Source organism: Bombus vancouverensis, chromosome 16 (assembly GCF_051014615.1).
Source record: "Bombus vancouverensis nearcticus chromosome 16, iyBomVanc1_principal, whole genome shotgun sequence".
Classification (NCBI taxonomy): domain Eukaryota; kingdom Metazoa; phylum Arthropoda; class Insecta; order Hymenoptera; family Apidae; genus Bombus; species Bombus vancouverensis.
Window position 1 is genome coordinate 5,671,389 of NC_134926.1, and position 13,373 is coordinate 5,684,761.

The window sequence follows — 13,373 nt, forward strand, 5'->3', positions numbered from 1 at the left end:
AGAAACTATCAAATAATATTTTTAATAATTCTTATTACAATTTACGTTTTTATAAGATAACAGAGTATTAATTTGGGGAGTAATATAAAATTAAATTGAATAAACTGAATAACACATTATGACGAAAAAACATGGACATAAAATGGAAGATGAACTCACAAAATTATCTTTTTCTTTTCTTTTATAGTTCTTTTAATTGTATTCAAGACATGACAACACGTTTTAATAAATCATTAAACTTCCGAAAATGTCAGCCAACCATCTCCGAGAACCTCTCATTCGAACAAGCTTTCTTTATAAAACCTCATTGAAAGTTTGTTTCCTTTATTTCGAACCGTGCAGTGTGTCCTGCAAAGCTTTCATTATTTTCCTCTTCAAATGAACAGAGAATCTCTATGAACCATTGCCGTTCTCTCTACTTTGCATGTGTGTCGTGTAATTGCATTTATACAAGAAAAAACGAAGATAAATATATATATTTTTTTCTTCAAAAGAAACAAACTTAAGATATCTGTCATTGGAGAAACTTCTCTGCTTGTTGGAATAAAGAAAAAAAGATCATTCTTTGTTTCCCGATATATAATCATTATCTTTTTAAGTGATTTTTTCAATTCATTTTTATTCTTTAAGAAAGAAAAATATCCTTTGTTCAGTCAGCAGAGCAGTCGTGTTCCAAAAAACAGATTTACAGTAAAATGTCGATGCAATTTGAATACTCTAAATTGTTACAACATCCATTAAAGTGCATTTTGCATTTAGTATTTCGAATAATTGTTGAATATATTGATTTTTTTTTTGTTTTGTAGTATTATAGAGTTGCCACTACATTTATACAATGATTACCTCCTACTTTCCAAATATGTATCCGCTTTAAAAGTACTTTAAATGTGACTTTTTTTAGCTTTATAATAATTTTTGGTTGCCTTGTGTTTTCGCCAGCACTGATTCTTCCGTCCTTTATTTATTTTTATGATTTGCCATTAACTTTCCACACGCCTGTTTCTAAATTAATCAACAATATGAAAATCTTTAACTTGTTCCATTTCTTTTTAAATATACGAATGGTTAATTAAATATCCGCGCTTTGTTTTCTTTTCCTTCTTTTCCTTATTTTTTTTCTTTTTTTTGTTTGAAAACGTATTTGTTCTGGTTTTCCAATTAGCAAAAGCATAGAATCAGCTCTGCTTGACACTAGACATGAATGGGGTATATGTTACAACAATAATTTACAAGATGGAATAATCCAACAAGAATACATCGATTTGACTGTGTATTATAGAGAAATACAACAACTAAATGAGTCGGCTAGGCAATACTGTCAATACCATAAACACATCTATAAATTACCAACTAATACAGCATGCTGTTTTTGCATACAGAAATCTTGCACACCATTCTGTTTCCAACTTCTATAGCAAATGCAAATAAATAATATTCACTTAATTCTTTTCTATATAGATCAGTTAAATCATTATGCTGCAATAGTTTGAACACTGTTATACCAACAAATAATAATTTGAAAAGGACTATAAATATATTACATTTAATTAGGATTTTTCTACTGTTGCAAATAATGTGGTAATCACCTAGCGACCCATATAGGTTGAAAATAACGCGACCATCGGCAAAATATCATAGCGCATGTACAATTTTACTTGTTTTCTTCGCATCTTTGTCTGGATAAACGTAAAGTATTCTTCCTGAATGTTTTCCTCATTTTGTTCGCAAAATATTGCTCTATCATGTCATGCGCTATACACTTAATCATCGACTACCTCGTCTTCTTACGCAGTAGAAAAACAAAAAGAGAGTAAAACAGAAAAAAAAATTAAACATACAATGATTATAAATTGTAACATACAATGATTACCCTCTGTGTACGCTTGGTATTTTAATCATCTTATTGTTTTTTCATTGTTCTTGTTGCTTCCTTTAGCTATGAAAAATAATAGCAGAATATACGTTATGTAATATTTAATAAGAATATATAAAGACGGGGCCCACATACATTTGCAGCTACATTGATAAGTGTTTAATTCGTTACTTCATCTTTTTTTGGTTTTTTACCTTATTAATACTTTTTTTATTTACTGTATTTGCTACCGTACTTTTAATATATCTTGTTAATAGGGTATGCAAGCGAAAAACTATGGTAAAAAGAGAAACTTAAAATTTATGTATCGAGCATTGTCATAGCAACTCAGTATCACCTTCATTCTTGCCTTTTTTGATCTTCCATCGAAGGCACTCTGTATTGTAATCTTTTTTTCATTGCGTTGCTATCGAAAATCCTGATGTTCTATTAACACGAAGCTATGAGTATAGCATACATTAGAAGAAAAGAAATCAGAAGAAAACGTTGAACGTTTTTTTTTCTTTTTTTAATGCCTATCGGTTGCGTGCTTCTATCAGAAATACAGTGAAATAATAACATAAACTTATTATTCATTGATTTTTTTTGTGGCAATCATTTAAAACAAATCATTGAAATTAAATGATCCGCTCCATTTTTATGTTATATTTTTTCCCTATGTACATATACATATATATGTGTGATTTTTCGCAAAAAGTCCTAAGGCTTTACTACAATATGATTACAAATCAAACGAAGAACGAAAGAGTAATAATAATAAAAAAAAAGAACGTACAATAAAAAAAAATGAACAGGTAGAGAAGAAGCAAAAGTTTTTCATGATTTTTTCACAATGGAAGACATGATAAACCATGTCTGTTTTGAATGTTTAGTCACTTGCTGTATCGACACAAAATCGAAATTTAATCAAATAAAAATACAGCTATAATGTTGATTGAAAATAAGGAGAGAGAACAGTCCACTGGAAATTGACGCTTTCATTTACAATAAAAGTGCTCTTCTACAGATTAAAAAAAAAACAAAAAAAGAGAAACAATATACATACAGTCGCCTAATTTACATTCTCGTTCGACTGTTTCTCATTTATTAAGCATTTATCATCATCAATATTCCAGCATCATCATCACCATATCATCAGCGTTATCATTGTTTTATAGCAAGAGTTTAAAGATGTGCCTTACTTCGAAATATAATTAATTTTCTGTTTACCACAATGACACACAGTGTTCGAAGATCGAGTTTATAAATGGAATTTTTCCTTTTTTTCCCTAAATACACAAAGAGAGGTTTATTCGTTTTATATGTTGGCTTATTGTGTTCACATTCTCGCACGGATACGTCCTCTATCGTTAAAGTTGTTTCGTGGGCCCCTATATTTTGCGTGTTTTATCATCTTTTTTCATTTACTATATATTACAACGAAAAAGCAGGCACGAGTCAGGCGCGCACCTGTTCTTTTTACGTCGATCATTTTATTCGCCGTTTTTACGCAAGTTTCCACTTCTTTCTTTTGCATTACATATTATATTTTGTTATTTTTGCGGTACTTCTGCTCTGTTGTATTGTTTTCTTTTTCAATAATATGGATTTCATATATATTTGCTTCCTTTTATTTATCCTTTATTTTTCCTCTTTTCCGTTTTTTCATTTTTTTCGTTTATATTCCGTATCGTGGTTTTGCTTGCTTTCGCTTCAATATTTCGTATATTTAAATTATTTCACTTCTTATGTTTATTGCGTTACCTCATATCAGTGCAGCAGCAACTGATTGTGTTTGTGTACCATCATGTTTTATACATATAGTTATATATATATTATGTCTTTTTTATCATTTCATTTTTTACTTTGTTTTATTACATATTTTGTAATCTCCGGTTTGCATATATCAGGATGATCGATTTCTCAGAAAGAAAATCTACCTTTACACGAAAGCGTAAAGTGGCATTTTTACTCTCAAATATTCATCCGTCGGATCTGAAACGTCTCTCTGCTTCTAGTTTAACATTATTATCCTTATTATTATTATTAATATTATCATTATCGTTATTATTATTACGTTGGTTAGTCGTTCATGAGCGATTGGCGTCGTTTTAACTTTAAATTGTTCAAGAAAGATATACGGCGATCTTTTTTTCTATCATTTTCTTCTTTTTTTTATACGTCGGTGCACATTTTATATATTATATACCGTACTCGGAAAATAATGGATGGTGTGAATGCGTGTTATTAATTGATAATCAAATGATATTCATTTCTGCTTTTTTTAATTTACACAATTCCGTTCATGACGGGATTTGACTTTTTATTTCGTTTCATTATTTTTTTTTTTTTTTGTAATCTTCAGCCTATTTTTCAAATCGCGTTGAGAAAACTGTTTATTATATGCATACACTGGTATAGCTTATATTGAAGCTGACATTTAGTTTCTTCTTTTTTTTAAATATCCTTCCTATTTTTCACGTTTTATATTTTTTTGTTTTTTAGCTTTTTTCTTTGTTTGCAAGCAACTCAGAACTTTGAGAGCTTCGGAGACACAGAAGAATTAATGAGATTTTCTATTAAATCACGGATGTCAAACATGTTCAATATACTATCGTCTCTTCTAAAGCACTTTTTCATTTTTTCCTCTATGCTTTTTTTCCTTTAAATCTCTTTTTCATTCTCTGTACAATACACTTTCTTCCTATGATCTTAGTCATTCGCTTTAATTCTCACAGGCTCAATTCAACCGTCGCTCAAATTATATAAAGTTTCTCATTGTCTTAATGCATTTTTTTACGCGATAACAAATCTACAAAAATATAACATTTTTATCTTATCTCTCATTATATTATTTCAATAAATGGTTTTCTCTCTCACAATCGCTTTCTCTCTCGCTTTCGTTCGCTCTTTTACTCAATTTAAATTACCTCTGCATTTTAGACGCATATCCTTTCTTCACGCCATTTTTACCTACTCTTTCTGTTTATGTTTTCATTCCATTCCATAAATAATCGTGTTCTGTCGTGCTGTCTTGTATCTCTGTCATATGTGTATTATCATACTTTACTGATAAAAGAACCCACCTTACCCTTCAAACTCCAATGATCTTTGGTAGAACGTCTTTTCGACTATTCTACACATAAATAGTATTTTTCATCTTCTTCTTTTAACATGATGATCTCCTAATTTGAACCGGTTCTTTGCGCGACAAAAGCGCAAAGCCACCAGACTCCTCTTTTATGTACACCAACCTTACGCTGTTGTTTCTAAATTATTCGTATGTACAATTAAAGGAGGGACACATATGCTTCCGAAAATATGCTACAAAAGGCAACAATACCTAAAATGTTTATCCGGAATAAGAGGAAGAAGAAATAAAAATGAAAAAGAAGACAACACGTTTAGATTCTTCAATAGAATCATAAAAGATAGATACTTCTCTATGGCGCAACTAGTTATTGCTTTCTTTTTACGTTATTAAATGAGGTACTATCGAACCTGGTAATAGAATTAGAATAATGCATAGTGTAGCATATTTCCCAAGCGATACCGGAAGACCTCCGCAAGAATAACTCTTTCAGAGAACCTCGTCTTTCTATTTTATAAAAATTCAAGCCGATTACTCTCGCAATGAGCCCTCCGTGTGCCCATGAGTACATATCATACATGGAAATTTATAATTCGTTCAAAAGTCATTCATTCGTTTCTCCACCGACACAACAACAAATAAATATATCAATTCGCTCACGTACACGCGCGTTCATTTTCTTATGTACCACGCGTGTGTACGTAAACGGACACGCGTTAACATTCCACATTTATATACATTTCTTATGTTTCTTTATATGTCATTCTCACAGTCATGCGTCTACAACATATTCCCTCTCCCTCTCCCTCTTTCTCTCTGACACATACCACACACGTACGCACGTGCACACACACACGCACACATACACACGAGCGCACGTTGTACGCACGCACGCAAGCACACACACAAATAAAACAATATTCTCTCGCGTTTATGTAATTCTCTCACATACAGTGACTCCACGCACCTCGCACTCTATTGCACACATATTCATACACAATCATTCACAACTTACATATAATATGTAATCTATCGGGAATTTCTAATCTAAATCATATATAAATATATATTTTACCTATATGAAAAGCATCAGTCTCCATTTGCTAATGAATGTCTCAGTATCCTGCCTCACGTTATCTACAAAACTCAGTAAAACTATTCGTGATACACTCCAGTCCAAATTTTGTCCATTCGTCCGTCTGTGATGTCTTAGAGCATGCGATTTCTGTCTTGTGCCTACAATTATTAGAGATCAGAGTACTGAGACTGTCAATGCGAGCATTTCATATAATACCGGAAAATATATATTTTCATTGTAAAAAAAATAATCACACTTCTTAAGAATTAAATACTTATAGCAGTTGACGACTTGTTCTCGTTCTTAGTAAAATTAGCGCACGCATACACTAATCAGTCGAGTTCATCCTTATGGTGATCCGAGCGGAGTAGTAATAGTCTAAAAGCACGCTCGTGTTAGCACAAGCACGATTTCATTGTTTTTTTAAATATTTTCTTCTTTTTTCTTAAATCATGTTCGTTTTCGCTCTTATCCTACACGCTGAATGGTACGTTTGGCAGTGAGGACATCGTATCGTGTACGTCGGAAATGGGTCTACATCCTTGTGGTTTTACAATATCTTGACATCGCGTTAACGATGCTTTTTTTCTTCTACATTAGTTTAAATAGTTTGGCCCCATCAGAGCTTTAGACATTGTTGAGTGATTCTGCGCGTAACATTTGAAAAGTCTTCCTCATCATCCTCATTGTGCGAAAATTCAAGGCAATTTTGTGTATACATCTTTTTTCACACTCTCTCTCTTCCCTCTTTTTCCTTAAAGAGCAAACGTACATGAAAAAGAACTCTAAACCCCCTTTTTTTCTTTTTGTTTATAAAAACAATTTTCTGCACGATTAAAAGTAATTGTGTCATATGCAATAATTATGATACAACTTTCAAATGTCATTGGCGCATCATTACTCGTTTACACACACTTGTTTTTTTCTCTAAGAAAATCCTTTTGATTGCAGTCTTGAGTCACATCCGGGAGTGTCTAAAAGTCGATATAAATGTGATGTATAAATACCTAATTCTCTGCGGCGACTGGAGCGACCAGCGACGCGTCGCCCTGCCCTTTTTCTATTCCTTTGCCGTTTTCTACAGCGTCCTCAAATTGGCCTGGTACTGGCAGTGCGTCTTTTATTGTGTTCATATTTGGAATCGAGTCACTGGCAATATCAACAAACATGTTCATAGATGTTCAAGATGATTATTTTATGCATATGCAAGTATAAAATGAACTCACTTATAATCAGTTATTCCATCAACGTTATTGCCTCGCCCCCTGCTGTCCTTTTTATTTTCACATTCTTTGTTCTTCTTAACTGGAGTTTTCTTTTTACCAGTTATCTACACAATAACTCACTTTCACTATCTTTTTTTTAATGGAACAAATAAGTTGTATAATAAAGATGTCTATCTACCTTCATCTGCGTTTTTTTTCCACGACCTGCGATTTGTGTACGGTTGTTCCCTCGAGTTTGGAACGTGGGCCGGCCCATGGGGGTGAAACCACGAGGGAGACCATATTTGAGACCACCAATTGAAGTCACCTAAAACATACATCTTAAAACGTTACACTGGATAGCTCCAATTTTCTTGAAGATTAATTATGAAGTATAATTGCTGTCTTTTTTACTTGAAAAGCACAAGGTAACGCAAAAATAAAGCAATCAAAAACTTAGAATAGTGCTAATATTATGTTATATCAATTCATTTATTATAGACCAATGTTGCCACTACACAACAGAGGTCTATCATTTCCGATAGTTTTCTCTCACACATTAAAATGTTATCTTACTTTTCTCTTACTCTGTGCAAACTGTGCAGAAGGACACTACCTACCTGTGGCGGGAGCCGCCCGCGAGGATGTCCCTGTAGAGGCTGAGGTAAGCGGCCAGGTTGTCCATAGTTTGGACCCCATTGTCCAACAACAACCCCGGCAATTTCTAACTGTCCACCACGGGAAGGTATAGGGCGACGCATTAATCCACGTTGAGGCATAGTTCCGTTACCTCTCCCGCGCATTAAGCCGTCGTTAATTGTACATCCGGCGGCCAGAATATTCTGTGGTACTGACATGCGAATACCTATTTAAAAAAAATGATTGGGTAAAAGGAAAAATATTAAATTAATACGTAGTAAATAAAAGAATTATGTAACAGCTTTGAGATTCGCAGACAAAGTCGAGACATATTAAATCCACGAAGCAATACAGCTGTATATTTTTTTCCTTCCATTCTGAAAACATACCATTAAATATGTACACGGTATGCTAAGATTATTGGAAGGGAAAAAACGACAAACTGAGGATTCGAACTTAAGACACTTGCTTATAAGACAAATGTTTTATCACTGAGCCACAATAGCCTCTAAGGTTTAAGAAATTAGAAGCATTTGTTGAAAGATATACCTGGGCCAACTGGAGGTGCCCGAGCGAAAATAACGTTGGTACCCTCTAAAATAGCTTTTTTCATCCGTTCGACTTTCACGATACGATCTATGTGACCACCACAGAGTTCTAGTAAGTTTTTCGCAATCCTAGCACGAGCCAATGTATGGTGGAATAGTTTTCCATCAAAATATAACCACGGGCAGCACATTAACCATGGAATCGGTGCACCACAGGCATCGTTAGCTAAGAGAGCAGTTTCAACACCAGCCATGAATAAAGTAGCTAATTGGACTCCGCGTGACGTTACTAAAGGAAGCTATATAAAGAAGTTCAAGATAATATATAATTTCTATCATTAACTTAGTAAAAAATTATTCAAGTTACCTGAAGATCTTGTAAATACTGAGCGTTCATAAGCTCTGGCGAAAATGCTTGTGCAATAAAGGCGTCTAATTCCCAACGACGTAGAACCTTTATTTTATCCGAAAACGACATAATATATCTGTAATAAAATTAAATGTATCATAGAATAGTAGATTAATAAAAAAAAAATTTCACAGGAAAAAGAATCATAAGTTACCTTAATACACAAGCCATGACTAAAAGGTGTTGCGGTACATAGGAAGTGTTTAACATAAGTGGTGTATCTGATTTCATACAAGTCAGGAATCCTCGTAAACGACGACGTTTGTCATCTATGCCCGTGCTGCAAATGAAAATTCCGAGTAGACTTCCCTTCTCATCCTCCAATAAAAATAACACGTTTACAGTCCAAGCCGAAAACGTACTTCCTTCCCGTACATCCCAGAAAACGATATGCATATACTTTGCATTAGCTACTTAAAGAAACAGCACACATAAAAATGTAAGCTATAACAATTCTTGTTTTCCCAATAACTTCTGTTAAATTAATTATGGTATTGAATTAAATTATTCCTTGTATATAAAACATTCATAATTTAATTATTTATATAATTAATATTAATTAATTATAAAAATTTAAACACAAAATGTCCCTATATCAAGAGTCACATCTTTTTTAATGTTAGACGCTCCTGAACTACGGTCGGATCAACCGACAGTAGGTCGAGAGTATTCTGACCCATATATGAGATACCAGACTGTGAACATGATAATTATGGCACAAAATAATTACATACCCAAACCATAAACGTTGAATCGTAGGAACGCCCCAACCAATTTGTTCTGCCTTTACAGGTTCTGGAGTCAGATATGGATTCGATTTGGACCATACCCACTCCTTTATTACAACATCTGGGACTTCAATTTTTTCACTATCTATTAATTCAAAATAATTTAGTACACACTCAAGCCATTCCAAAGTATTTCCAAAAAGAATTAATTTACCTACCTCCCTTCTCTTTACTCTTAGCAGCTAAATACATTCGGTGGTGAAGATTGAATAGTATCGCGTATACCATTTGCCTGACGGGTCTGTAAATAAGGTGGATCGATGGAAATTCGCGATGATTTTCGTCTTCGAGAAGAACGGGCAATTTGATCTCTCCGGCAATGAGAATTTGATAAATATGAGGAGACATTAAGCCTTTTTGATGTCGTTCAGATGCAGTACGCATCACTTCTGGTACCGTGCTGGGAATAGTCATCGTTTTCTCCGCTTGTTTCGACGAATCAGCTGTCGCGTGAGATGGAGACGTAGCGGAAGAACTACTGCTCGAACTGGACGAACTAATTAGAAGATTGTGTGTACCATTTATAGCGTGTCCATTGTTTTGTTCTTCCTCTGTCCTAATATTATCGTCTCCATGGCCCTGGATACCCGGTGGATCTATCACAATTTGTGGCGCGGACTTTGCATTTGCGGTAGCTTGCTTATATGCGTTTAAACTCTCGCGTTCGCTTTCTACAGTTTCGGACGCGAATCTTGAAGTTTCTAAATTCGAGTCGGCTTCCGATGTTGACGGCGTTTCGGATAAATTTGACTGTTGCACGCTTTGCTTTGGGTCCAACTTGTGTACTGAAGTAATTAATTTATTAAGATTAAAATATAGTAGTAAAAATACACTGCCAGGCATAAATATTAGGACACCAACTGATATTTAGTACAAATTGCGTGCCTTTTACTGCTTTCTTTTTCTAGATAGTATATTATAAATCTATTATTTCATTTGTTTAAAATTATGTGTTTCATTGTGTAAAATACTAAATAAAATAAAATTTATTAGATAGATCTTTCGATAGTTACAATGAATAGGCGTCCTAAATAACTATGGCCAACAGTGTTACATTGAGTTGTAAATTGAAGTAAGAATATACCTCTATTTGGTTTTACTGGTTTATAATGCAAAAATCCGTCTTTAGTTCCATTTATATAGTACTGAACTGATTGCCTCAATTTCGAACACCTCGGATCTGACAAAGATCCAAAAACCTTCTGCGAAACTACGTCTAATTCGACAGATGGTAAATCCCGAACAAAATTAGCAATCGTTTTAATCGTGTGTTCGACGTTTACTTTGTTTAGGTTGGTATTGACATTCAGTTTCTTATAAAAATCGGTTAAGTCTTGCTCAGTTAAAATATAATTTCCAAGTAACGCGGCTAACAAGCATAATCTATCGGAAGGGATGTTCAAAGCTTTTAAAAGTTCTGGAAGAATGTACTCCTTGGTGTCGAGAGAGCCTTTGTACGTAAGTTTTAACTGTTCAGACGAGAAATATCGTGGAGGATCGAACGCAGCATATTCCGCATCGTCAGCAATTAAGCCGTTAAAACTGTTCTCTCGACAATATGCAATTACTTCTTGATGATGATCGTCCATGCTACATAGTACTGTAACATTTAAATGCCGCAAGGCCATACGTAGACTAGTCCTTAAACAAACTGGTGGGGTCCACCAAATTTTCGGTGGTGGAGTTCCCTTGGTTGAAATATGTTTTAACACCTGAAAAGATATAGTCTTAAATTATATGAATTTTGACAAAATGTTTTAAATGTTTCAATAAACTATCACTTACATTATTTACTTTAATTCGTACTTGTAATTGATTTAGAACCCAGTCAGCACGTCTAGGAGATTCGAAACATCCATTAAAGAATACAGCTAATTCTAAACCTGACATTTCTGTTGCTTGTATAAGAACAGCTAAAAATTGCAACATTCTATTCCACTGTCCTCCACAAGCCCAATCTGTATGAGAAATTATTTCACTGAGTACTTTACTTAATGTAATAACAATTGTACAAAAAGGATTTATATATACCTGAAAAGTATCCTCCATATAATCTATCTAAACAGCACTCTCCATCAAGGACTAGTCTTAATTTTCCAGAATGTAACTGTTGTGCTTTACCAACGCGATTATGTTGTCTTTGCGTAATGGTACGTGCTATTTTTAACAGATCCACGGGTACAGATCCACCTTGTACATAATTGCTATCCAAAAAGACTTGCAAATCTTGAATGCCCATTTTGTTCAAGATTCTCTTAGTGACTTACAGTTATTAATTAAGCTTGGTTGATTAATCACGTAATGTTATGTTTTTCTTTGTTTTCTTCTTTAATTTGTTAGACAAGTAAATAAATTTTTTATCTTTCGATTTTGGATATTTTTAAGATACGAAGAAATCTAATTTGAGTTTCAATAATTTCAACCTGGAAAATAAATATCATTCATTACTTGCACCTACTAAGTACCACTTTCTATGATATTCTTAGGCCTAAAAAACAAATTGTTCGAAAGCTACCAGGAATACAGTTTCTAAAATTTATTTTATTTATAATATCAGACTGCACACATGCTGGAACAGGGACATTTCCTTTTAAAAAAATGCAAATTCAAAAAACAAGTCAAACAATGATTAACGATTGTATTGGCTGGTGAAATTGCCACAGAGAAATCTTCGAATTCATACATTAAATTTTATTCCGATTCGAGAAAAGGAATATCAAGATCGTGGCCCTTAATCAAGGAAAACACTCGAGAAGTAAAAATTTGTCATATTCAGGAATACAAGTATGCCGACGCCATTTATTTTGTTTATATGTGACCATCCGTCTCGTCCAGTTTTCTTTCCCCGGTTAAGTCGATCGATTTGGTCCAAGACGATCGTTGCGACACTAACAAACGATAGCCAGCTATGATTTTCACCATCATTTCTCGCTTAATTGAACGTGCTCGAGAAAGAGGGGCTTTATAGACCGGCATGGCGAGAGTCTTCGTTCGTTGTGCAAAACTTACGCAAGGAATTCGCGCGGTTTCGTGACCAGTTTTCCTATACGAACGATACCATGCGAATTCTTGTTGATATCATTTAAACGATCGTGATCTGAAACGTGACAATACTTACGTTAAATTAGCGATAATCATCGTGGCCCCAAAGAAACACAAAACACACGGGCTTTGAGAGTAGGTGACGTCGGATTCGAAAACGGAAATGAGCGCTCGGCCGCGCTCGGATATCTACGTTGTTTGTCCTGGTTCCATGGGAATCGACTCCATCATTGGCTTGCCGACCGGAAATGAATAACTTAACATTGTTTTGAAAATACGAACTCATCAGGGAAACAGAAATTATCTTGAGCAAGGCTGCAATATTAGCATATAACTCATTGTACTTTACAATACAATAAGAAGCTAACGAAAATCAGTAAGATTTTCTCCCCCTCTTTTAATTGCAAAAATCATTGTATAAATATAGGGTGGACCATAAGTCACTTTAAACCATTTAAAAGTTGTATAACTTTATTTTTACTGCATATTTTTAAATTTTTGTTCCAGATTTTTAGTTTGTTTCTTTAAAGTTACAATGGAAAAATTCACAACGCAGCAATGAGTAAGTCCTCAGAAAAAAAGTAAAATTACTCTTTACAACATAACGTCACATCAAACTGTGATTTTTGTGGATACGATTCACGTTGATAAATATATAATCTAACCTTTGGATTTTCAGTATCCCAAAATATGGTATTCTGTTTATTAAAACATATTCATT

At 33.9% G+C, this 13,373-nt stretch overlaps 1 protein-coding gene across 2 annotated transcripts; it reads right to left on the reverse strand.

Moving 5' to 3' along the window:
• Window positions 1-163: 163 nt before the first annotated feature.
• LOC117154623 (constitutive coactivator of PPAR-gamma-like protein 1 homolog) lies at window positions 164-12,803 on the reverse strand. Of its 2 annotated transcripts, XM_076625780.1 has the most exons (14): window positions 12,729-12,803; window positions 11,642-12,033; window positions 11,396-11,568; window positions 10,695-11,322; window positions 9,769-10,395; window positions 9,557-9,695; window positions 8,977-9,102; window positions 8,781-8,898; window positions 8,415-8,712; window positions 7,847-8,091; window positions 7,426-7,554; window positions 7,248-7,351; window positions 7,029-7,170; window positions 164-6,775 (listed from the first exon to the last, which is right to left on the reverse strand). In XM_076625780.1, the coding sequence occupies exons 2-13, from the start codon at window positions 11,847-11,849 to the stop codon at window positions 7,029-7,031; spliced, it is 2,937 nt and encodes a 978-aa protein (XP_076481895.1). In that variant the 5' UTR covers window positions 11,850-12,033; window positions 12,729-12,803; the 3' UTR covers window positions 164-6,775. The 2 variants fall into 2 exon arrangements, with proteins under 2 accessions (XP_076481895.1, XP_033185656.1); XM_033329765.2 differs by having other exon boundaries at window positions 164-7,170.
• Window positions 12,804-13,373: the final 570 nt, after the last annotated feature.

What these genes read in the sequence shown, in the direction of transcription:
- LOC117154623 (XM_076625780.1), bottom strand. Translation starts at nt 11,849, where the DNA reads ATGGGCATTCAAGATTTGCAAGTCTTTTTGGATAGCAATTATGTACAA. An exon ending in TACGAATTAAAGTAAATAAT is followed by an intron (nt 11,323 to 11,395) that starts GTAAGTGATAGT and finishes ATATCTTTTCAG; the next exon opens with GTGTTAAAACATATTTCAAC. An exon ending in ATTCAACGTTTATGGTTTGG is followed by an intron (nt 9,103 to 9,556) that starts GTATGTAATTAT and finishes TTTCATTTGCAG; the next exon opens with CACGGGCATAGATGACAAAC.